This window comes from Pipistrellus hanaki (genome assembly GCF_964339955.1).
Source record: "Pipistrellus hanaki genome assembly, chromosome: 12".
Taxonomy (NCBI): domain Eukaryota; kingdom Metazoa; phylum Chordata; class Mammalia; order Chiroptera; family Vespertilionidae; genus Pipistrellus; species Pipistrellus hanaki.
Window position 1 is genome coordinate 56,240,362 of NC_140514.1, and position 26,333 is coordinate 56,266,694.

The following is a 26,333-nucleotide window of genomic DNA, read 5'->3' on the forward strand; positions in this document are numbered from 1 at the left end:
GAAGACCACAGGTTACTCAGCAGGGCCATGATTTAAAGCTATCACCACCACTGAGCCCACTGCTCACACCGTCTCCTGGTTTTCACCTGCCCTCAGTGTCCGTCAGCCAGTCCAGCGCTAGAGTAACTGCCGGCTCTGTGTTTCCTGAGGTTGCTGTGTCTTAGGGGGCGCCGGACTCCAGGTGGTTGGCTTACTGTTCATGGCCTCGGTGCTAATTATGGCAAGAGCATAGTCTTATACACAGAAAGAGCAATAACACTTTATTTAAAAATATGTACAAAATTATTAGTTTGAAACACATTACTTTTCAACATACATCCTATAACACTGACGGGTGTAAATTTTGGTACCTGCATTCATTCATTCAGTTTTGTGATTTCTCTTTACTCAAGGCTCTGGGGGAGCATTTTCTTAAACGCCCACAGCGGGAGGGGGCCACTGGCCTGGCCCTGGGGGCTGGCTGTGCTCTGGGCCCACTAAGGCTGAACTGGATGGAAGCCAAAGGCAAACCCTGACCCTGCTGGGGGCACTTGGACATGAACTGACAGGCCATCTCAATCACAACCACCTGCCCATCTTCCTTCTCTCTGCACCTGGGTAAAGTGAGTGAGAAAAAGTACCAGTCACTTTCACAGCAAATCCTGCTCTGGGGTTGGATAACAGAAATTATGTTCTCTGTGCTCCCGCCCTTCCCTGCCTGTCACCAGCACCACAGGAAGTGAATGCGAGACGGGGAGCTGGCCTCTTCCTACAACCGGGGCAAGGGACCGAGAAGAGCAATGAGGAGGGAGCATCTGCGTTAGGCCGAATTTGAATTAAATAATGTTTTTAGAAATACATTTTTATTGATTTCAGAGAAGAAGGGAGATGGAGAGAGAAACATCAATGATGAGAGAATCATTGATCAGCTGCCTCCTGCACGTTCCCCACTGGGGATGGAGCCCACAGCCCAGGCATGTGCCCTGACAGGGAATCAAACCATGACCTCCTGGTTCATAGGTTGATGCTCAGCCACTGAGCCATGCCGGCCAGGCTTGAGTTACAATGATCTTGAGATAAATTGGACAACTGCCTTTGGGTACAGCCCAGACCTTATTCATCCCTTTTTCTCCCACAGTGCCTTGCGTCTAGCAGGCACTTAATAAATAAAGGCTCATGGTGTGGGAAATAAACAAATACAGGAACTGTAACTACGAGCAGACAAGATACCCTTTTAGGATCCGAGTGTTTGAGAGCTGACAGGGACGTGGGAGGTCATGTAGACTTGCTTCTTCGCTGGGGAAACGGGGAAACAGGCCCACAGAAGTCGGGTGACGTGAACAAGCTCACACACTAGCTCCTGTTAGAGTTAGACTTGGGTTCAGATTTTCTGAATTTCTCCCTAAATTTCCCACTCTCTTCAGAAAAAAATTGGAAACTGTAAAAAGAACTGTATGGACTTAGTGGTGTGCCTCAATTTCGGGAAAACCTACCCCATGTCAGAAGCTCTGGAGTAATGGGTGACCTTGGCCGGGTGGCAAGGGCACAGCGCAAGCAGCCAAGCTCCCGTCTGCAGCCTCACTCCCGGGGCCCAGTCCTGCCTGGGCTGGGAGGACCACGGCCCCGAGCAGGCGGGTGGCCCCGAGGACGGCGCAGCATGAGGTAGGAGGAGCACAGAGGTCCGCGGGGACCTGCGGCAGGCCGTGTCTGTCCGGTCTGTCCGGCCCCTGCCCGCAGGTCCAACGCAGAAGTCCATGCGGCAGCTCTGAGGCTGCAGCCTCAGCGTGTTCGGAGGAAACGTGTAAACAAGCCCAGGACCACTTCGGAGATAGGAAGCAAGTCGCTTCCAGTACTTGCCCAGAAGGTGAACTACAAGAGAAGGACCGTGCCTCTTCTGCCCCCTGGCGACGATGGAGTGAGAACAAAGGGAGGCAGGAGAAGCAGAGAGAGAAAGAGGGGCAGAGAGATGGTCCTGGCAGACAGGAGGATGGAGGGCCCTGGGTGTGCTGGGCCAGCAGGAGAGGCGGGTACACACCCTGCCGTGCGTGGGCCCCTCCTCTCCGCTGAGCTGCCCTCAGCCTCCCACCTGCCCTCCCGGGAGCTGAGGCCCTGGCCCCCTCTGCTCCCAGCGTGATCTTGGTTTACGGAAAGGACGATGTGGCCTGGTGGGAACGCTCATGTGATCAATGTAAGGAAACCACAGGCTTTCTCCTAAGCAGAGCCTTCTTCCTGTGCACACTCACCCGCCCAGCCCTGCTCCCTCCTCTTCCCTGACTGTCTGCCCGCTCCCTGCTCCCCTCCAGTTCCAGGCACCTTCCTCCTAAAGCCTCCATGGACCCACCCCTGCTCTCCTGCAGCAAAACACAGAAACCATTCGCCCAGCTGCTTGTCACAGATGAGCACCTTTGTGCTTCACTGGCCGCCACGGCCTGCCCCTGGGGCTCAGGGCCAGGAGGCAGAGCAGGACAGCCGGGCCCAGGCCCCAGGCCCTGTGCCCCTCCACCCACCGCCTCCGGCTAGACAGCCGACTGGCTTTCGCTGCACGTGTAGACGGTGCTGGGCTGGACGCGCCTTCGGACCCGCTCGGGCACCCGGGGGAGGATTTGGAAGGTCTGGGGCAGCAGCTCGATGCAGGCCTCGCGGAACTTCTTGATCCTCCAGCAGTAGACGATGGGGTTGAAGACAGACTTGAGGTAGCCGAGCCACAGCACGCAGGAGCTGGTGGTGTAGAAGGACGGGCTGCAGTAGAAGCGCCGGCTGAACACGGACAGCAGGCTGTAGACGGCGTGCGGCAGCCAGCACAGGGAGAAGCCCACGAAGAGGATGAGGATGGTGGTGAAGGCCTTGGTCTTGAAGCTCAGGTCCAGGCTGACCTGCTGCTGCCGGCGCCGCAGGCCGGCCCGCGCCCGGGCGAGCTGCCGCAGGTCCAGGCTGTCGGACTGGTTGCGCACGCGGACGGCGTTGCGGCGCACGGCGCGCAGGATGCCCAGGTAGGCGGCCAGCATGACGCCGCAGGGCGCGAAGAAGGCGGCCACCACCAGCGTCACGGCGTAGGCGCGGCCGGCGGGCAGCTCGGTGTAGCCCAGCACGCACTGCGGCGCGCGCGCCGGCACCTCCACGGGCGGCCGGCCGGCCAGCGCGGGCGCCGACACGCAGAGCGACAGCGCCCAGGACGCGGCGATGACGGCCTTGGCGCGGCGCGGCGTGAGGCGGTCCTGGCGCTGCGCGATGAGCAGGAAGCGGTCCACGCTGATGATGAGCAGCGCCGCCACGCCCTCCAGCACGAAGAGCCAGTAGAGCGCCGCCGACAGGCGGCAGAAGGAGTCGCCGAAGCGCCAGCGCACGGTGACCAGCGTGGCGGCCGCGAAGGGCATGCAGCACAGCGACAGCATGATGTCGGAGAAGGCCAGCGTGGCCAGCAGCAGGTTGATGGCGGAGCGCATGGCCGGCCGCTGGTACACGATGACGCAGACCACCGAGTTGCCCAGGAAGCCCACGGCGATCATCAGCACCAGGACGCCCGCCAGGCAGCCGCGGAGGGGCGCCGCCGCCGCCGCCGCCGCCCACGCGTGGCTGCCGTTGGGCAGCAGGTGCTCAAAGGGCTCCGCGGACGAGCGGTTGCAGGACATCCTGGAGGGAAGCCGCCAGTCTAGGCAGGACCGCCGGCGGGGCGCCCCTCAGCGCCTTGGGGGCCGCCGGGCCGCCGGCTGCCTGCATCCCCCGCGGCCCTGGCTCTCTGGGGCGTCCTGGCTCTCTAGGGCCGCGGGAGGGTCCGGGAAGCGCCTTCCTCGGGGAGCATCCGCCAGGATCTGTGACTCCTCAGGACATCCACCGGCTCAGCCCACGGCCTGTGGCGCAGCTTCCCAGTGGACGGTCTCCCACCTGGCAGGGGGCAGAGGAGACGGAGTTAGACCTGCTGGCGTGCTGAGCTGAGCATTTAACCCCGCGGGTATCTAAGACGGGTGGAGAGAAAAGGGGATCACCCAGTTACCGTGCGGGACAAGGTTTGCTGTTCACAAACACTGTGACTCTTGTGAAGTAACAGAGACGCCTAATCAGACCTGGTTTGCAATGGATTAGTAAGTGAGTACTTTCTAATCACCATCAAATAATGAGCACGGATTTAATAACGAATTCCAGGCAACCCGGCAGAGGAAAGTGTGGGGAAGCGGGCCTCCGTGGGCGGTCAGGGAGTGTCTGCCTCCCGCCCGGCAGGCCTGCACACAGGAGCTGCCAGCAGGTATTCAGAGTAGGTGAGTCCAGGCAGCTGCCACCGTGACATTAATTTAGCTTATTCTGAGACACACGTAGGTAGAGTCTCGTGCGGTTGTAAGACATAAGCAGGTAGATCCTGTAGACCTGTATCCACTCTACCGCAGAGACATCTTGGGTAGCCGTGTTGCTGGAAAGAAGGAAACCCTCCCCAAAGATAAGCTCTTTTAGAAGATCCCTGGCCGGGGTGCTCAGTGGTTAGAGTGTCAGCGGCGGACTGGAGGGTCTCGAGTTCCATTCAAGGTCAAGGGCACTGACCTGGGTTGCAGATTTTGATCTCCCGCCCAGGTGTGTGCGGGAGGCAACTAGTCAACATGTCTCTCTCACATTGATCTCTCTCTCTCTCTGTTTCTCATATATATACATCCGCCCTCTTCTTGCCATCTTGTGGTTTGGGTTTTGCTGATGTTTACCCCATAACCAGAGAGTTACTTATGTCTAATTTTCTGGTTTAGCCATTAGAGACACTATCTGCTGGCCTCACCATGTGAAAGACGAGGTTTAGCTCACTCTGCTTGACCTCACTCTCTTCCTAATGATTTTGATTCACTATTTTTAAAATAATTTAATTGAGTGACCATTGTAACTATAAAAATATACTTATATGTCTGTATGGCCTTCTATCAAATATAGACAATATCTCTTCAACACTGTAAAATATGGACTTGGTACCTCTCCCCACCCCCCACCTCCTCTCTCCCCTTTCACATTCATACTGTCATCCACCACGCCTGTCATTAATATTTATGTCCTTTCCTGAATCCACTACCAAGCTCCTATGCCTTTTATCAGTTGGCTTTAAGGAGGTGACTACCATGAAAAGTTTAGATTCTTATGTCTACATCGCATTGCTCAGGGTTGAGTCGGGTTGTCTGGTGGAATCCCATCTTCCCGCCTGGTGTATTTGATCCCAGAGGGATTTCTGTGTGAGGAGCACAAGCCAGCGTCCCGGTCCCATGGCACCTAGGCTGACAGCTCGTCGGCTCCGATGCCAACCTCATGCCCTATCACAGCTGCTGCGTGTGCTGCCCTGGCTTCCCGGCCGCTCTGTGTTTTCCCGTTCTCATTTCTCCACCAGCACAGCGAGCCTTCTCCTGGCTTCTCAATCACACTTTCTTTCTCCCAAGGATCCCCTCCTGGAGCCTTTGCACCTGCTCCTCGATTTGCCATTTTTAAAATAACTTAATTGAGTGACCGTTGTAACTATGAAAATATACTTAAGTGTCTGTATGGCCTTCTATCAAGTGTGGGCAGTATCTCTTCATCTCATGTTCCTAACCTTGTCATCTTCTGTCTTAATTTCCTTTATTTTTCTGGACCAGTGGTCAGCAAACTCATTAGTCAACAGAGCCAAATATCAACAGTACAACGATTGAAATTGCTTTTGAGAGCCGAAAACCAACTTCTGCGCATGGCCCATAAAGTTTCAATCGCACTGTACGTGCACACCTGCACGTGGGTGGAATTTTGTGGAAGAGCCACACTCGGGGCCAAAGAGCTGCATGTGGCTTGTGAGCCGCGGTTTGCCGATCACTGTGACAATATCCTTAAAACACTTGCTAAGAAAGGGCTTTCTGAATCCTTGCTCACCTGGAACCTTCTGCCTTCCTGCTGGCTGCTGGCGTGCAGGCCAGAGTCATTTCCAGGAAGCGGGGAGGTGCCTCCTCTGGCATCTGCATTGCTGGGACGAGGTTGCAAGTAGATTGGATTCTTTTCCTTCATAGGTGACAATCTTTTGCCTATTAGCGGTTTGATAATTTCTCTCTGCAAATGTCTTTATAGGGGTGTAGCTCTATTTGGGTCTTTTCTCCTTTATTGGCTGGATGCTCGGTGTGTCTTTTAAATCCAAAGCCACGTACATCCCAACTGGAAATGTCTCTGATCCACACCTGTATTCGTTCCTCCCTCCTGATCGATCAGGTCGGTGCTGGACTCACCCATTGAGCCTTCATTTTTCTTTTCTTTTCCAGGATATATTTTTAAATGTTGTCTCATTAGTCCCTTTTTATACTATGCTCTGGGATTTTTAACTTTATGTTTAGTCCTATTTAATTTTGGCATTCATATTTTTAAAAAAATATATTTTATTGATTTTGTACAGAGAGGAAGGGAAAGAGATAGAGAGCTAGAAACATCGATGAGAGAGAGTCATCGATCAGCTGCCTCTTGCACACCCCCTACTGGGGATATGCCCGCAACCAAGGTACATGCCCTTGACTGGAATCGAACCCGGGACCTTTTAGTCCCCAAGCCGACGCTCTATCCATTGAGCCAAACCGGTCTCGGCTGGCATTCATATTTTTTAAAAATCTGAGAGCATTCTTATTTTCTGTGCTTTTTGCATAGCACTCTGTTCCTTTGTGGATGTTCTATACTGACAGGCACCGAGTAAGAAACCCAGTCCCCACTCTCCATAGCCCCCAGCGGAGGCCAGGAAGCCTTAGAGTAACGCCTGCCCTTCTCCGAGCAGGTGGGAAATGGGCGCGTGGAAGACAGCTCTCTGGGGGGAAATCTGCCAGGGGGAGGAGGGAGTCTCTTCCTGCTCTCTAGCTATGACAGCTTTACGTGGAACTGTTTTACTCCGGCAACGCCCTTACACGCTCCCCCAGGCTTTTCCGATTCCCAAGGACCCGTCTTGCCAAGATGCCCAAAACTGTGGAGATGAGGCCAGACGCTGGCAGCCCTGCATCCTGAGGTGTTGGGGCCGCCTCTAGCCACTCGAGCAAAACAAATGCTGACGCTATTTTCTCTTTCTCCTTGTTTTCTTAAAAGTGAAAGTCCTCTTATTTCTTTGGGTTTGTGAAAACAGGTACTAATGTGGGTCTTTTGTAGAAGTGAAGTGGTGTAGCATGAACTTTTGAAAAGTGGGTAATATATACATACATATACTGGAGTACATACATGTGTGTGCGCGCACACACACACACATACGTACACAGGCACATACATGCATGTACAAACGTGCACACATATCGCCAACAGAACCTGTTGCTTCTATTCCAGCCAGTGGCAGGGCATTGGTGGGCTGTGAGGTTGTTCCTGCTGCTTCAGGGAAGGAACGGGCTCTGGCGTGGATTGCCTATCCTGGCGCCGAGAACGTTTGGTGCATGGATTACCGCGGAGCAGGGTGACTCTGCCACTACCTGCACCAGCGTCATCTGTCTTTTTGATACAAACTCACACAGGTGGTATATTTCAATTTCAATAACTTTATTGGCAATGAGGAAATAGACAGGGACTACCAAAGTTAGACATCAAGTAGCTGTGTTTAGAAGACAGATTTTTTATTTCTCAACTCAGACAAGGCCCTTGAGTGGGGGTTTCAAATAGAACTGGATTGGGAAGCTGTTTAAGGAAGCAAATCTTTATCGATGATCTTTAGCAATGCCTGAAGTTTATTGTGTGCATATTACATGCTGGCTAAGCCCTTAAGAGACCAGTGCTTCCCTGGACCTGCGTCAGGCGGAGAGGGTGATGCCCTGTGCACTTCAGCAATCCTCCCTGCACCACAGCAGCCTTCCCTGCTCCCAGCAGCCCTCCCTGCTCCCAGCAGCCCTCCCTGCACCCAGAAGCCTCTCCTACACCCCTGCAACCCTCCTTGTACCCCAGCAGCCCTTCCTGTTCCAGGGCCAGGTGCCCCAGGTGCAAAACTTTAATTCAAATTGCCAAAATTCAGCGCTCTGCATATACAAGGTCTAATCCTGATGTAATTTTTGCTCTGACCAAACAAACAGTAATAACATTTGTATAGAGAAACCAAGATGGTGGCAAAGGTAAAAAACTAAACTGCCGCCTCGCACAACAATTTCAAAACTACAACTAAAAGACAAAACATCTATCACTCAGAACCACAGGAAAGTTGGCTGAATGGAGGTCTTACAACTAGAAGGAAAGAGAAAGGAGCACAAATGCTGAAAAGCTGAGGTACAGAGGAACGAGAATCAGGCTGGTGGCAGGTGACTAGGCACACATTCAAGAGGCAGACTCAGTGAGCACCAAAGCCCTACTGGAATAAGCCCAGCACCATAAACATGTCTCCAGCATAGCAATTCTTCCATTATAGATACAGTGGGTCCTCACAGCCAATTGGCCGGGAGGTCAATTCCTCCCAGTGATACCAACAGCAATCAAGACTTAACTACAACAAGACTGTACACACAGTCCACAAAGGAGTGCACCGAGAGTGTCCACATCAGGTAACTGGGAGGTTGACCCATTGAGCCATATAGGACACACAGCATACAAAACTACCCTACCAACTCAGAGAAGCAGCGAAAATGAGGAGACAAGGAAACATATCACAAACGAAAGAAATGGAGGAGAACAAATGATTGGACATAGGGTCCAAAACCACAGTTATAAGGTTTTTCAAGAATTTCCTAGAAAAGGCCAATAAATTTAACGAGACGCTCGAAGATATGAAAAAGGACCAACTAGAAATTAAACATACACTGACTGAAATAAAAAAATATACAGAGACCCAACAGCTGACTAGAGGAATGGAAAAATCAAGTCAAAGATTTGGAATACAAAGTGGCAAAGGACACTCCTCCAGAGAAGCAAGAAGAGAAGAAAATCCAGAAAATTGAAGATAGTGTAAGAAGCCTCTGGGACAACTTCAAATGAACCAACATCAGAATTATGGGGAAGAAGAGAGAGAGCAAGACACTGAAAACCTATTTGAAGAAATAATGACATAAAACTTCCCCCACTTGATGAAAGAAATAGACTTACAAGTCCAGGAAGCGTACAGAATCCCAAACAAAAGGAATCCAAAGAGGACCACACCAAGACACATCATAATTAAAATGCCGAGAGCAAAAGACAAAGAGAGAATCTTACAAGCAGCAAGAGAAAAGAAGTTAGTTACCTACAAGGGAGCACCCATACGATTGTCAGCTGGTTTCTCAACAGAAACTATGCAGGCCAGATGGGAGTGGCAAGAAATATTCAAAGTGATGAATAGCAAGAACCTACAACCAAGATTACTCTACCCAGCAAAGTTATCATTCAGAATTGAAGAGCAGGTAAAGAGCTTCACAGATCAGAAAAAGCTAAAGGAGTTCATCACACCAAACCAGTATTATATGAAATGCTGAAAGGTGTTCTTTAAAAAGAGGAAAAAGAAGAAAAAAGTAAAGATAAAAATTATGAACAACAAATACATATCTATCAACAAGTGAATCTAAAAGTGAATTAAAAATCTGAGGAACATAAACTGGTGAATATAATAGAATCAGGGGCATAGAATGGGAGGGGATTGATAATTCTCAGGGGGAAAAGGGTGTCTGTGTGGGCGGTATGGGAAGAGACTGGACAAAAATCATATACTTATGGATGAGAACAGCAGGGGAGGGAGGTAAGGGCAGAGGGTGGAATGGGGACCAGGTGGAGGGGAGCTATGGGGGAAGGGGGAAAAGGAGAAACAATTGTAATAATCTGAACAATAAAGATTTATTTAAAAAAATAAATAAATAAATAAATAAATAAATAAATAAATAAAAGTGACAAATCATGAACATGAGTGTGCTGAGAATTTGTTTTTCCAAAATGAAGACTAGAAACTGGCAGCCCCCAGGGCTGTGGCCAGGCGATGGCAGGTGGCCTCGCTGCACCCCTTCCTTCCCTGCTGGGCAGGCGCACTGCTGTGCTGTTCTGTCAGCAGCACGGAGGGGAGCCTCCTGCCCCTGGGGCTCTGATCTATAAATATCCATGGAAACAGCTTCTCCCCAGAAATTAAAAGAGAGAAAACTGCTGAGAAAGAGAGGAGGAGCCTCCTGTCTCTCCAGGGGACAGGGCTCCAGTGATTCCCACCGGCCTGGGGCAGCACAGTGCGGTCTGTGCACGTTTCTTAGAAACCCTCCAGCTCTGCAAGCTTCTCCCCAAAGATGCTGCCGTTTCCCTCCTCCAGGGGGTGGCCACTGCCTCACACCCAGCCCAGCAAAGGGAAAGAGCAGAGGGGCAGAAAAGGGGGACATCTGTGATCCTCTCAACAATAAAGATTATTTTTAAAGTGGCAGGATGTGACTCATCTGCCAGATTCCAAAAATAAAAAATAAAGTGAAAGAAAAAAACCCAAGCAACCAAATATCCAAACAAGGCAGATAAGCTACAAAACATTGGCTATTTTCCCATTGAATTTTAGAGAGAGTGGAAGTGGGAGAGGCAGAGAGAAGGAGAAATGGATGTAAGAGAGACACATCAATTGGTTGCCTCCTGCCCAGAGCCAGGAATGAGCCTGCAACTGAGGTACATGCCCTTGACCGGAATCGAGTCTGGGACCCTTCAGTCCTTGGGGTGATGCTCCACCCAGTGCGCCAAAGGGGTGAGAGCCTTAGTCTCCTTGTTTGGGCCTTGAGGAGGAGGAAAAGAAATGGAATGAGATGAGGCAAAAATGTCATTTCCTAGATGCAGGCTCTCTTGGCGGCATGCTGGGCAGCCACGAATTAACCACCTGGAGCCCAGCCGTGGGGCTAAGGCACGTGGGGAACTCATACATTGACCAATATGTCACCCACACTGACCCGGATATCTTGGAACAAAAAGTCATGGAAGAAGCAAACTGCAGATCAGGTGGACCCGCACTGCCATCTGCCCTTTCTCAAGGTGCACGTTTGACGGAAGAGCGAGTGGACAATGGAGACAGTGTCTTGTTTTTGTTTGTTTTTGTCTTTTAAAGCATTTTTGTGTCCACAGGGCCGTGGTGACCTGGCCTGCCACTAGTCTGTTATTTAAATTAGTAACGGCCTATCCCCACAACCAATGCCACCCACAATGGGAGGAGGCAGAAAGGGGTATTGAGGACATGTCACATGCTTTACAAATGCAGTTTCATTTAATCCCACAGCAGCTCCCTGCAGCCTTTTTCACTGCATCCCTCTTTTACAGATGAGCAAACAGGTTAGAACGGCTGTCATCACTTGTGCAGGATTATACGAGAGAAGGGAGGGGCGCCCAAGGATTCAAACCAGGCCCCCTTCCTTCTAGAATGCCATGACTTTTCAAACTCCCCCACAGGACAAGAAAGGCCTGAACCACACTGGGATGTTCTGCTGCTAAAAATCATGTAATGACTTATAATGACAGCTTTTCCCAGTTTGCTCAAAAAGTTAATTGACAGAATTGTCTTAATTTCTTGTTTTTCTCTTATTACTTTTTCCTAACTTTTGGTGCCAGCCACTCCTTGTTTGATAGTGACACCAGCAGCCCTAAAAAGAGTGAAAAAATAGGAAGAGATGATTAACAAGCATTCATGCTTCATTCAGTAGATTTCCTTTTATTGCGGAATGAATGTTCCCGGTTTTGATTTCATATTGAATTTGTGCTCCATGAGACGGGCTCACGGGAGAGGTCTGTGCACAGTCCATCAGAAGGCGTTTGGACTGGATGTCCTGAGGAGACTGCCATTCGGGGAGAACATTCGGGGAAGCTCAGCTCCAGATTAGCAAGGACACCCAGGGGCGAGGAAATCAATTTCCGTTTCAGAAGTGCCGGTCCTGCTCCTTCCTCGCCTTCAGCAAGCAGCCCGTCTGTGCTGCTTTCTATTAGGAACAGAAGCGGTTCTGGTCACTCAGTAAATCAGCACTTTCCCGCAGAACACACGCCCCCTTCGTTAAAGGAGGGAAATGAGGCCACTGCTTGGAGCCATAGATCAGTATTGTCATTCTGCAAACCATCATATAAAAGCCAGGGCCCACTGAGCAGCAACCTGCCGGGACCGTAGGCAGGAAAGAAAGAGAGAAAGATCTTCTGAAAACAGTCAGAGCTGAGGCTCTACAGCCCTGTGGAGAGGCCCGTTTTTCTCCACTGAGAGCCATTCATTCAGTTACCCTTTGTTTACCCGTCCAACATTTCTCAGCCCCACTCCGTGCTGGGAGGGACTTTGCAAGGCCCGCATTAACAGACATTCCCTGCACAGGAAGCTCACAGTCTGTTAAGGAGAATCGATAGCTCTGGGATCCAAGGCTCTGCTCCTGGGTAAAGGGTGTGGGCAGGTTCATGGTGGAAAGATGAATCCTCATTGCAACGATGCTCCAAAGATTCTCCAGATTTTGCACAAGCAACAAAAGAAAAAACAGATAGACTGGGCTTTATCCAAATTACAAACCTTCCTGTGTCAAAGGACACCATCAGCAGAATCAAAGGGCTGCACAGGATGCTGGACCCGGGGCACAGCATCTACCCGACAAACTGCTCTGCAGACCATGTGACAAATGCCTACAAGTCACCACAAGAAAAGCAAACAAGCTGATTTTCAAACACACAGACGTGAATAGACATTACTCTGAAGAAGTACAGGACAAGTAAAGTACAGGACAAGTACTGAAGTACAGGACAAGTACTGAAGTACAGGACAAGTACTGTACAGGACAAGTAAAGTACAGGACAAGTACTGAAGTACAGGACAAGTACTGAAGTACAGGACAAGTACTGTACAGGACAAGTAAAGTACAGGACAAGTACTGTACAGGACAAGTACTGAAGTACAGGACAAGAAGTCGAGAGGACCAACAACCAAGAAGCACGTGGAAGGATGCTTACCACCACTGATACTAGAAAAACGCAAGTCAAAACCACAATGAAGCGCCATGGTGCACCATTCGGGTGGCTACTATAAAACAACCACCACCCAGAAAATAGCAAGTTTGGGGAAGGCTGTGCCCCGCTGGTGGGATGTGAAATGGTGCAGCCACGGCAGAAAGCAATATGGTGGCTCCTTAAAAAGTTATAAAGAGAATTACTGTGCGATCCAGCAAGTCCACTTGTGGGCGTGTGGCCCACATGACTGGAAGCAGACACTCAAACAGATATGTACACCCATGTTCATAGCAGCGTTGTCAGCAATAGCCACAAGGTGGAAGCAGCCCATGTGCCCGCCAGGGGAAGGTGGGTAAGCCAAATGCACTTCACACACGCAGTGGAGTGTCACTCAGCCTCAGAAAAGAAGGACATTCTGACGCAGGCCCCAACATGGGTGCCCCAACATGGGTGCCCCAACATGGGTGCTCCAACATGGATGTTCTAACATGGGTGCTCCAACATGGATGTTCCAACATGGGTGCTCCAACATGGATGAACCTTGAGGATGTTATGCTCAGAGAAGCCAGTTACAAAAGGACAAATGCTGTGTCGTTCCTCGAGTGGTCACATTTATTGAGACACAAAGTAGAATGGTGGCTGCCAAAGGCTGGGGAATGGGGAGATGCTGTGAGCACAGAGGTTCAATCTGAGAAGAAGTTATGGAGCTGATGGTGGACAGCACTTCATGCTGCTGAATGTAGATTTAAAAGGGTTAGACTGGTAAGTGTTGTTATGTGTGTTTTACCACAGTTTGAAAAAGAAAAAGCAGCTCTCCAAGCCAGAGTTCCCCAGCCTCTCCCGCATGAAGAGCACACGTTCCCCTTCGGGAGGAAGGCGCACACGTGCTGGGCACGGAGCGCGCACTTACTGTCACCACTGACCATAGAGTCCTCGGTGGCACCTCCATGTGCCCATGCTCACTGAGGCCTGGGCCACAGCAGGGAGGTGAGCTAAAGCTGGCAGAAAGCTCGCGCCCTGGGACCTTCTCATATCCAAGGTGAGATCAGGGAGCGTCCCAGCAGCAAAGAGAGGGCCCTTCCCATTAGGGGAGCTTGGGAGAACTAATAAAGATCAGGGAACCCACATGGGGATAGTTCAGAAAACCAGGTAACAACAGAGCTGTTACCACCCAAAGGCTGAAAGGCTGTCATGAGAGAAACCATGAATTTGATGGATGGACATGATCACCCCCAGTCACTCAAAGTTCTCCCCACAGGCTGTCCCCATCGTCACCCAGGCATCCCACAGGCAGTAAAGAGCTAACCTTACTCTCCTCTCCACTGGGCCCCCTGGGAATGCCTTGGTGGCCAAACTGAAGCAGATGTCAGTGCAAAAGAGCCTTCCTTGGCTGCAAAGGCCAAGCACTCAGCAGTAGACATGGGGAGTGGGGCGGGGGGAGCACATGTTCCAGGAGGGGCAAACAGAAGACGTTGGGCACCAGGAAGAAAGAATGAGGTGGAAGGCGGGGCAGTCTGCAGACAGTGCAGTCCAAGGGGAATCTGGGCCTTTTTCTATCTTCAAGCCACCAAGGGAAGCAGGCTCAGCCTGAGAGCTGACAGGAGGCCGTGGCAATTCAGTCCCAGTCTCAGCAGGTGGGGTTCAATGGGTCCAAACATCCTAAACCAAAGTCTGACCTAACCCCAAAACCAAACCACAATCAGCAAATAATCACCTCCTAACCCTACCCACCCTGGGAATGCTGGCCACGCCCACAGGAGCGAGCAGAGGCTTGAAACATGCCCTGAGGACCTGCTGGGGGCGCTGTGGCCCTCAGCCTGGGTTCCCAAATGAATCTCAACCCACTTATTAGGAATATTGCCTTTATGATGTTCTGCTAAGGAAGTGAGACTCAGCGATTAAGTGACTCACCTAAGGTAAGCCAGCTAACTAGTTAAATGCCGATCTGGGTGTATTTAGAATCCAGTTGTTCTGAAGTGCAGTCCATATTTTAGAAACTTGCTTTCTGGGGTCAATGAAAGGACTCCGGGAAGCTTCACCCAGGCGAACATCGAGCCTGCCCTTTGGCAACTGGAGCCCACACTGCTCCTGCCAGCAGCTCTCCCTCTTCTTCGTGCCTCACAAACATCCTTGTTTCTCCTTTTCTCCACCCTCGCCTTAGCAACCGCACTAGGACCGCAGCTTAATTTAGCCGCAGGTTCAGACGCTCTCAGCACTCAGACCAGCACTGTAAGGTGTCTTCACGTCTCACCCAGTCACGCCCATTCCTCCCACTCAATGTGTTTCTGATAAAACTCCATCTTCTCCCCGGTCAGTTCCGATCTAGGCTCTTACATCTCTTTACAATATCTCTTACACTTTTTAGTTTTGAAATAGTTATAAACCCACAAGAAGTCACAAAGACAGTACAGAGAAGTGCTTTAAATCATTCCCCCATTTCCCCCCAATGGTTACAACTCTGCAGTACGGTATCAAAACCAGGAACCCGGCTCAGATACCATGTATGTGCGCAATTCTGTGCATGTCATCACTCGTGTAGATTCCTACAACCACCACCAACCAAAATACAGAACTGTCCCAACACAGAGATCTGCCTGTGCTACCTTTTACTGTCACACCCACCTTCCTCACTCCCCTCCCCCTAACTCCTGATAACCACAAAACTGGCCTCATTCCCTATAGCTTTGCTGAGAGTGTTATTCGAATGGCGCCATACCATGTGTGAGCTGAGGTGGCCTTTGTTTCCAATGTGCGAGCCACTCAGAAAGGGAACCACCCACCACGTTCCCTACCTCATCACCTCGTGTCTTTTGATTGCTGAGTAGTAAACCCCTGGTGTGACGTGCCACATATTTGACTATCCACTTATCCAGGGTGTGGCTGGTACAGATGAAGCCACATGAGCAGTAGGGGGCAGGTTTTGTGTGGAGGTCAATGCCCGGGAGTGTGGTTGCTAGGGTGGATGGGAATCATGCTTAGTTTTTGTTTTTCTTTCAGTTTTATTGAAATAATTGACACACAGCACTGTGTAAGTTTAAGGCACACAGCATGACTTACGTATACTGCAAAATGATTCCCACAGTAAGCTTTGTTAACACCCATCACCTCATGCAGGTACAGGACAAAAAAACACAACAAAACCCCAAATGTCAATGTTATTTTCCATTTGATTCAAACTTGTAGGATTTACTCTCTTAGCAATTTTAAAATATGCCACACAGTAGTGCCAACTACAGTCATCGTGTTGTGCTTGCTTGTCTTATAACTGGAAGCTGGAAGCTAATGCCACAAATCTGGGACCCACAAATATGATCTCTTCTTTTAGATTCCACATATAAGTGAGGTCATACAGTATTTGTCTTTCTCTTGTCTGACTTATTCACTTGTGCTTGTTTATTTAAGAAACTGTAAAACTGGTTTCCAGGGGGGCTGTAACACCCTGCATCCCCATCGTGATGGAGATACAGCTGCTCTGCCCCTCGCCAGTACGTGGCATTGTAAGTTGTTCTGCCAGGTGTGTGGCAGGATCTCACCAGGGTATGAATTTGTATTTCCCTGGTTGTTGGTGATGCTGGTATTTTTTCATGTGCTGCTTGCCGTAAATATATTCTCTTCAGTGAACTGTCTCTTCATGTAGTTAGTCAATTTCTGAGTAGAATATGTTTTTACTAGAGGCCCGGTGCACAAAATTCATGCACGGGGGTGTGTGTCCCTCAGCCCAGCCTGCACTCTCTCCAATCTGGGACCCCTCAAGGGATGTCCGACTGCCCATTTAGGCTTGATCCTACTGGGACATCCTCTCACAATCCAAGACTGCTGGCTCCCAACTGCTCTCTTGTCTTCCTGATTGCCCCTAACCACTTCTGTCTGCCCGCCTGATCACCCCCTAACCACTCCCCTGCCAGCTTGATTGATGCCTAACTGCTCTCCTGCCAGCCTGATTGCCCCTAACTGCCCTCCCCTGAAGGCCTGGTCCCCCCCAGCTGCCCTCCCCTGCAGGCCTGGTCCCTCCCAAATGCCCTCCTCTGCTGGCCTGGCCACCCTTAACTGCCCACAACTGCCCTCCCCTGCAGACCATCTTGTGGTGGCCATCATGTGTTCACATGGGGGCAGCCATCTTTGACTACATGGGGTAGCCATCTTGTATCTTGGAGTGATGGTCAATTTGCATAGTACTCTTTTATTAGATAGGATACTATTGAATGTTGAAAGATTTTATATATTCCAGGCAAGAGTCCTTTGTCAGGCATGAGGTTGCAAATATTTTTTCTAGTCTACAGCACAGAAAACAAGCTAAATTTTGATGAAGTCCAAGGTATTGAATTTTTTATTTTTTTTTTAGGAATGTGCTTTTGGTATCATGTCTAACAACTCTGTAGATCCTTCCTATGCTTTTTTCTACATTTTTATAATTTACTAGTGCCCCAGTGCATGGATTTGTGGACATTGAAAAAAAATTAACTAGAAGATGGCTGGTGGGCCAGACTGGTCAAGATGGGCCAGACATGCCCTAGAAGCAACTTCCTGCAGTGCCTCCTTGGCCAGCCACACCTGGGGCAGCACCGCAGCTCAAAGGACATCTGTGGAGTGAGCGGGGTGCCTCTGGCAGGTGGAGTCACTTGGCCTGGCCTGTGGGGATAGGCCAAAACCCGCTCTTTGACATCTCCTGAGGGATCCTGGATTGCCAGAGGGCAGTTCTCAGATAACATACCCTGAAACTGGGCTTCTTCCTCTCTGGTTCTGGGGTGCATCACTCAAGAACCGCCACTGCCAAGTCACTGCAGCTCGGCAGCTCCTGCATTGAGCGTCTGCCTCCCAGTGGTCAGTGTGCATCATAGCTACCAGTAGGACCTTTGGACTATCACTTAGCCTTTTATATATATACCGGTAGATGTTTTACTTTGAAATCTATGGCCCATACTGAGTTATTTTTCTCTTGAAAGATGTAAAGTCAAGATTATTAAAAAATTATTTTGGAGAAACCAAGATGGTGGCATAGGTAAACACCTGAACTTGCTGCTGCACACAACTACTTCAAAACTACAACTAAAAGACAAAATGGACATCATCCAGAACCCACAGAAGGCTGGCTAAGTGGAAATTCTACAACCAGAAGGAAAGAGAAAAGCACTCTGAGATACAGAGGAGCTGCGGAAGTAAACTACAGAGGTATGGAGGTGCACGCACAGAGAGGGCTAGCAACTGAGTACACAGCTGGCTTTTTCAAAAATTATTTTGACTGTGGAACATCCAATTGCTCCAGCACCACTTGTTGAAAAAATATTTTCCTGCCCTTGCAGCTATGCTAAGTGGTTAGACTGTCAGCCTAAGGACTGAAGGATCTTGGGTTCAATTCCCAGTCAATCCCTTGCCCCTTTCACTCTCTCTAAAAATCAATGGAAAAATATCCTCAGATGAGAATTTTTAAAAAAAAGAAAATATATTTTCTCATTGAATTGTTTTTGGATCTTTGTCAAAAATCAGTGCTGCATCTTCCTGGCCTCCTTCTTGGTCTTCTCTTCTGTCCCATCGGTCTAGGAGCCCATCCCTCTGCCAATACCACACCAGCCTGACTTTTTCTACAGAAAACCTTAAAATTGGGGTAGACTAACTCCTCCAATTTTATTTTTTCCCCAAAATTATTTTAGCTACTCTAATTCCTTTGTCTTTCCTTATAAAGTTAAAATAATCTTATTTATATCCATAAAATATCACCCTATGTGTTGAATTATATGAGTTCTTTTTATATTCTGGAAATTAACCCCTTATCAGATGCACCATTTGAAGAATATGTTTTTCCATACAGTAGAACCCCATATTTTTTTTAAATAAAACTATCTTTCATATCTGGCTTCCTCACTTCCTTCCATTGCCAATATTGAAGCAATATATAAATATTTCACCTCTTAGTACACCTGGAATGAAAAGAATGGCTCTTTCCATGCTCCGTACTTTTGACGTGTTCAAAATATCACTATCTCTTGCTCGAATTATTTAATAGCTTCTTAATTAGTCTTTAAACTGACAACCTCTCCCTTTCTTTCAATCATTTCTACTCTTTGGATTCTGCCAGTTACATTTCCTTAAATATAACCACCTTCCCTTCACTTCCTCTATAACTTTTGAAAGATCATCGCTGGTTACTCAGTCAAAATTAAACTCTTAAGCATGGGGTTCAAAGCCATAAGTACAAAAGCTCAGTTTCCCATTCTTACATACAATCTGATGCTGCAGTTGAAATGCACCATTTCTGGATCCCAGTAACATGCTCTGCAGTTTGATCCTAGGCCTTCACTCGTGTTTTTCCTGTTTGTAATGCTCTTCTTTGCCCAGTTGGGTCAGGGCCCATTACTTCAAGGTAACCTTTCTTGATCATCCAAGACAGAATTAATGCCTTTTCCCCATTGGAAACCACAGCTTTCTGCTCACACCTGTCTTTAAACCATTTCCAACTCATTTCATAGTGTAAAGAGAAAATGTATGGTCTCTGCAGTGTCTCCTATTGTTAAAAACCAAGATTTCTTGGCTCAATGGTCCAATAAGGAGAACAGGCTCATCAGTGGTTGTCAAAACTGGAACTAGCTTCATCAGGAATCAGGAAGTATGCAGGGAAACATTTGTTTTCTTCTCGAAAATGTGACAGTTTCAAGAGATTCTGTCCTGTTTTTGGTTTCTCTCAAAGTCCAGCGAAGGAAATTTTACATCTATCATGCTTGCCTTAAAGTTAATTTTGGAGAACCTCTAAGCAAAGCTCCCCTGCCTTCACCAGATCTACCTGTCATATCTAATATGGATAACTCATGCTTTGGGGTGTAGGTACTTTCTCTGTAAGGCAAGCATGTCAAACTCGTGGATGAGGCATGAGGCCTACCAGCAGTGAGTTTGACATGCTTGCTGTAAGGGGTGGGAGGGGGAGTGACAGCATGAGAAGTGAGGGAAGCCTGGCCATTGTGGCTCAGTAGTTGAGCAACAACCTATGAACCAGGAGTTCACAGTTCAATTCCCAGTCAGGGCAAATGCCGGGTTGCAGGTTCAATCCCCAGTAGTGCTGGAGGTAATTGATCAGTGATTCTCTGTTATCATTGATGTTTCTCTCTCTCCCTCTCTCACCCTCTCTATGAAATCAATAAAAACATATTAAAAAAAAAAAAGAATCTAGGAAAGAGAGAAACTGCTTGGATTTTAAGTCTTAGCTTGCTGCTTACTAGCTGTGTAAACTCTGAACAAATTATTTAACTTCTTTGTGCCTCAGATTCCTCATTTTCAAAATGCATGTAATTATATAACCTACAGAGAATCACATAAAAATGCTTGGCCACAACCAGAAACAAGAAATTATGAGGAAGGAAAAATAATCTCACAAGTAAAGCCAAATATTGAACAAATATAGTAAATCACACATTTAAAAAGCTATTATGAAGGTTAAAAATGTATCAAACTCAACTGAAACTATAATAAGTAGGAGATATAAAACACAAAAAGATCTAAAATATTACATCAATAATATAAAGAATGGAGGGTGGAGTAAAAAAGTAGTTCTTATAGGATATATTCAAACTTAAAAATCTAACAACATAAAATAGATACAGAATTATATACATAAATCTCATGGTTAGCACACAGCAAAAACCTACAACAGCTGCACGAAGAATAAAGATAGCCCAGCTGGTGTGGCTCAGTGGTTGCACATGGACCTGTGAACCAGGAGGTCATGGTTTGATTCCTGGTCAGGCCATATGCCTGGATTGTGGGCTCAATCCCCATTGTGGGGTACCCAGGAGCAGCTGATCAACAATTCTCTATCATCATTGATACTACATCTCTCTCTCCATCTCCCCTCTCAGTTTCTCTATGAATCAATAAAATACATTTTTTTTAAAAAAAAAAGAATAAAGAGAATGAAAGAAAATAAAATACTAAAGAAAACCAGCAGACAACAAGCAAGGGAAGAGATCAAGAAAAGAAGAAAGAAAACGAGAACTATAAAAACAACTTTCCAAAATTAAAAAAATGCCAAAAAAGTACATATCAATAATTTTTAAAAAGTAAATGGATTAAATTATCCAATAAAAAGATATAATATAGTTGAATGCATTAAAATAACTCATTAATATGCTGCATACAGGACTCACTTCAAATCAAAAGTGAAGGAATGGAAAAAAAATATTTTATGCAACAGAAATGAAAAGAAAGCTCTGGTAGCAATACGCATATCACACAAAATAGACTTTTAAACAAAGAAATGTGTGAAAAGGCAAAGAAAGACTACATAGTTATAAAGTGGTCAGTTCAAGAAGAGGATGTAACTATCAAAAATATCTATGCACCCAACATAGAAACAGTTATTAATGGACATAAAGAAATCCACAGTAATACAATAATGGTAAGGGATCTTAGTACCCTACTCACATCAATGAATAGATCATCCAGACATAAAATTAATAAAAAATAATGACTTTAAATATCACATTAGATCAGATCAACTTAGCACATCTATAGCACATTTCATCTTAAAAACTGCAGAATATACTTTTTTCAACTAGATATGAAACATTCTACAGCATGGATTACTAGCCCCAATAAGAAGACTGAAATCACATCCAGCATGTTTTCTGACCATAATGCGTGTGACTAGAAATCAACTACAGGAAGAAAACTGGAAAAAATCTACAAATACGTGTAGACAAAACAACATGCTACTAAATAACCCATGGATCAAAGAGAAAATCAAATAGGAAATAAAAATCTATCTTGAAACAAATGAAAGCACTACTTTTCAAAATTTATGGTATGCAGCAAAAGCAGGTGTACAAAGGAAGTTCATAGTTATACAGGCCTACCTCAAGAAACAGGAAAAATCCCCAGTAAACAATCTACTTTTCACCTTAAGGAATTAGAAAAAGAAGAACAAACGAAACCCAAAGTCAATGTAAGGGAGGAAAATAGGATCAAAGTGGAAATCAAAATATAGAAAATTAAAAAACAATATAAAAGATCAATATAATTAAGATCCTTTGGAACGAAAAACAGAATCAACAAATCTTTAGCCAAACTCACCAAGAAAAACAGAGTCCAAATAAATAAACTTATAAATAAAAGAGAAGTTACAAATGACACCATAGAAAAACAAAGAATATTAAAAAATACTACAAACAGCCGAAACCGGTTTGGCTCAGTGGATAGAGTGTCGGTCTGTGGACTGAAGGGTCCCGGGTTCGATTCCGGTCAAGGGCATGTACATTGGTTGCGGGCACATCCCCGGTAGGGGGTGTGCAGGAGGCAACTGGTCGATGATTCTCTCTCATCGATGTTTCTGGCTATCTATCCCTCTCCCTTCCTCTCTGTAAAAGATCAATAAAATATATATATAAAAAATAAAAATAAAAATAAAAAATACTACAAACAATTATATGGCAACCAATTTGATAACCTAGAGGAAATAGATATGTTCTAGAAGTATATAACCTTCTAAGAATGAACCATGGAGAAATACAAAATCTAAACAGACCATTACCAGCAATGAAACTGAAGCAGTAATAATTTTTTAAAAGGACTCCCAACAAATAAAAGGGCCAGACAGCTTCACACCTCAATTCTACCAAAAATTCAAAGAAGAAAGAATGCCTATTTTTCTTGTTATTTCAAATAATTAAAGATGAAGGAGTGCTTCCAAACTCATTCTATGAAACCAGCACTACCTTGATACAGACAAAAACTTTACAAAAAAAATTACAAGTCAATATCCTTGATGAACTTATATAAAAATTATTGAAAATAATGTTAGCAAACTGACTCAACAATACATTAAAAACATTTTACACCATGACCAAGTGGAATTCATCACAGGGATGCAAGTATGGTTCAACATCTGTAAATCAATCAACATGATATACATACATCATGTTAACAAAATAGAGAATTGAAACTTCCGGTCAAGATGGCAGTGTAAATAAATGTGGTATTCAAATCCTCCCACAACCACAACAAAATACACCAAAACTACAGAACAAGTGTCATTCAGAGCCACCTGAAATCTAGCTGAATGGAAGCCCTACAACTAGAAATTTAAAGAAGCCACATTGAGACTAGTAGGAGGGGCAGATACATGGAACAGGCTGGTTCCACACCCACAAGTTGCAGATAAAAATCAGGAGGGATCAGCTGCAAGGTCTCTCCTGAGAAGTGAGGGGTCCCAGCCCATGCCAGGCCCCCAAGCTCAGGGTTCCAGAGACAAGAAGAGAAGTCCCCATAACTTCTGTCTGTAAAAACAGGTGGGCATTGTGGCTGCAATGGAGGGCTGCTAGAGTCACAGGCAGTTCCCTTTAAAGAGCCCACACAAAGGTATACTCAGACTTTTTTCCTCTGAGCCCCAGCACTGGGCAGTAGCTTGAAAGGAGCCAGGGGCATACAGATAGGAATTGAATTGTCTGGCATCAGGTTGAGAGCTGGGGGGCAGGTTTCTGCCAGACAAAAATGCTGGCAGAGGCCATTGTTTCTTTTCTGAGAACCCCTCCATAGGGTCAGCAGGTAGATGCCATATCTGAATCTCCATCAATCTGACTCACAATGTTCACCCTACCCTGATGATTCCCTACCCAATTTGTGGGCCCACCCAAACTGTTTGCGGTGGCTTTTCCATACAAATGGCCTCTTTTGCATTATGCTTTGGACTTTGCTAAAATTTCTCAAACAAGCAGCATATGGCCTCTATGTACACTGTACCTCTTGCTAAGTGCCCTCAGACTCAACACTAGCAGCAGCCCACCTTGGTTCATAGCTTGACCTCTCCCGGGCACTCCAAACCCAACACAAATAGCAGCCATCTGAAATCATTCTGTAGCTCATGTTGGGTGGCCTGAGGCAGGGCACACATGGTGGCTGACCTTGCACTTCTGGGGAGGCCCCAGAGCCAGGGCACTGGTGGATAGCTTCAGATCAGGCTGGATTACAACTATACCATCTCCATGAGTGGCTCACATGCTGGCTCTGGCAAACTGCATGAGACAGAACATTCTAGAAAGCATTCCGCATAGCAAGTAGACTTAGTTAACAAAACCTGCTGTGATGGAGAACACTGCTCTGTGACTTACACCATTGCTTGTCCATTCATTGCCTGTAGACTAGGAAAGTCATGGCCGTTGAATGTCAACAGTAGTCAGCAATGAACTTCTGAAAGTTTTTCTTGTTTTATCCATTTCATTCCTTTGCTGTAGCTGAGAGAAAAGATTAGCAAGGGCAAGCATTAGGATTTTAACTGGCTATTGATAAGGCTAATTTCAGTTCTATTTTTATTCCTGCTATTGCACTGTGGACATCAGGTAAACGAACGGTCCTACACGAAAGAGTACATTTCTCAGGCCAGCACCACCTGAAGGAACCTCAGCAGAGTCGGCACTTTTGGAAAGAAGGCACAGCAGTTTCCTAAGGAAATCAGCTGAACTCTCACGAAACAGGCAGGGTATGTACGAAACAGGCAGGGTATGTACGAAACAGGCAGGGTACATACGGCTGCAGCTGCGGGTGTGTAGCTCCCACTCCCGAGGGTGAACAGGAACACAGCCCCAGCCAGTCATTCACAGGCCCTCCCACCGCGCTTCCTGTAGAAAAGGAGAGGCTGGGCCACTGGAGGGAGCCGGTGAGCTCTTCTCCTTCACTAATCCCCACCACTGTGATGCGTGCCTCATGCAGGCAAGCACTCCTTGCAGCTGGGCTTGGGGTCCTGGCCAGTAAATACCCCTGAGAGGCACCCTGCTGCCACCAGGAGCCAAGCCCAACGCGAGAGAGGCGCACGGGAACCCCTGCTCTGTGATGACGGAAACAGGAGCCTCTCTGGGAAGAGGTGCCCATCCCGGTTACAGGTGACCCCTGGCAGGAAGCAGCAGTGCAGTCGGAAACAGTCTCTCCCTCCACATGAGTGAGACTGAGGCCATTGCTTGCACCAGAGATGCAGACACCACTAAATCACATTTCTCATTGAAGGTATATTCTCTTTTTTTTTCCTGTTATTTTTTTAAATTTTTAAATAAATCTTTATTGTTCAGATTATTACAAATGTTCCTCATTTTTCCCCCTCCATTGCTCACCTCCACCAGGTTCCCACCCCACCCTCAGCCCTTTCCACACCACCGTTGACCTCATCTATAGGTGCACAGTTTATGTTTAGTCTCTTCTCGCACCTTCACTCCCCTTTTCCCTGAGAATCATCAGTTCACTCCCCTTCCATACCTCTGATCCTATTATATTCACCAGTTAATATTGTTCATCAGATTTTTTAATTCCCTTGATTTTTAGATTCACTTGTTGATAGTTACATATTTGTTGTTCATAATTTTTTAAAATATATTTTATTGATTTTTTTACAGACAGGAAGGGAGAGAGATAGAGAGCTAGAAATGTCGATGAGAGAGAAACATCGACCAGCTGCCTCTTGCACACCCCCTACTGGGGATGTGCCCAAAATCAACGTACATGTCCTTGACCAGAATCGAACCCGGGACCTTTCAGTCCGCAGACTGACGCTCTACCGCTGAGTCAAACTGGTTTCGGCTGTTGTTCATAATTTTTATCTTTATTTTCTTCCTCTTCCTAAAGAACCCCCTTCAGCAATTCATATAATTCTGGTTTGGTGGTGATGAACTCCTTTAGCTTTTTTTTTTTTTTTTGGGAAGCTCTTTATCTGGCCTTCGATTCTGAGTGATAGCTTTGTGGGTAGAGTATTTTTGGCTATAGGTTCTTGCTATTCATCACCTTGAATATTTCTTGCCATTCCCGACTGGCCTGCATGGTTTCTGTTGAGAAATCATATAGGTGTTCCTTTATAGGTAACTACCTGCTTTGCTCTTGCTGCTTTTAATATTCTCTCTTTGTCTTTTGCTCTTGAAATTTTAATTATGATGTGTCTTGGTGTGGTCCTCTTTGGATTCCTTTTGTTTGGGGTTCTGTGTGCTTCCTGGACTTGTAGGTCTAATTCTTTCACCAGGTGGGGGAAGTTTTCTTTCACTATTTCTTCCAGTATGTTTTCTGTATCTTGCTCTCTCTTCTTCTGGAACCCCCATAATTCTGATGTTGGTTCGCTTGAAATTGTCCCAGAGTTTTCTTACATTATCTTCAACTTTCTGGATTCTCTTGTCTTCTTGCTTCTGCAGAGGAGTGTCTTCTGGCTCTTTATTTTCCAAATCTTTGACTTGATTCTTGCGATCTTCCATTCTGTTTTTAGGACTCTGTATATTTTTTATTTCAGACAATGTGTTCTTTATTTCTAGTTGATCCCTTTTCATATCCTCATAGGTCTCGTTTATTTTATAGGCCTTTTCTAGGAAATTCTTGAAAAACCTTATAAGCGTGGTTTTGAACTCTATATCCAGTCGCTTCTTGTCCTCCATTTCTTTTGTTTGTGATCTGTTTCCTTGTCTCAGCATTTTCTCTGCTTCTCTGAGTTGGTAGGGTGGCTTTGTGTGCTAAGGTGTCCTATATGGTTCAGTGGGTCAGCCTCCCAGTTACTTGAGGTGGACACTCTTGGTGCCCTCTTTTGTGGACTGTGTGTA

The 26,333-nt window shown here is 46.9% G+C and overlaps 1 protein-coding gene across 2 annotated transcripts; it reads right to left on the reverse strand.

The window, feature by feature from the left end:
* Nucleotides 1–24,386, reverse strand: GPR45 (G protein-coupled receptor 45). 2 transcript variants are annotated; one of them, XM_084900916.1, is made up of 4 exons: nucleotides 24,296–24,386; nucleotides 23,880–24,002; nucleotides 21,622–21,673; nucleotides 1–3,838 (listed from the first exon to the last, which is right to left on the reverse strand). In XM_084900916.1, exon 4 carries the CDS (start codon nucleotides 3,606–3,608, stop codon nucleotides 2,496–2,498), a length of 1,113 nt encoding a protein of 370 aa, XP_084757042.1. In that variant the 5' UTR covers nucleotides 3,609–3,838; nucleotides 21,622–21,673; nucleotides 23,880–24,002; nucleotides 24,296–24,386; the 3' UTR covers nucleotides 1–2,495. The 2 variants fall into 2 exon arrangements, with proteins under 2 accessions (XP_084757042.1, XP_084757041.1); XM_084900915.1 differs by lacking the exon at nucleotides 21,622–21,673 and having other exon boundaries at nucleotides 1–3,861.
* Nucleotides 24,387–26,333: the final 1,947 nt, after the last annotated feature.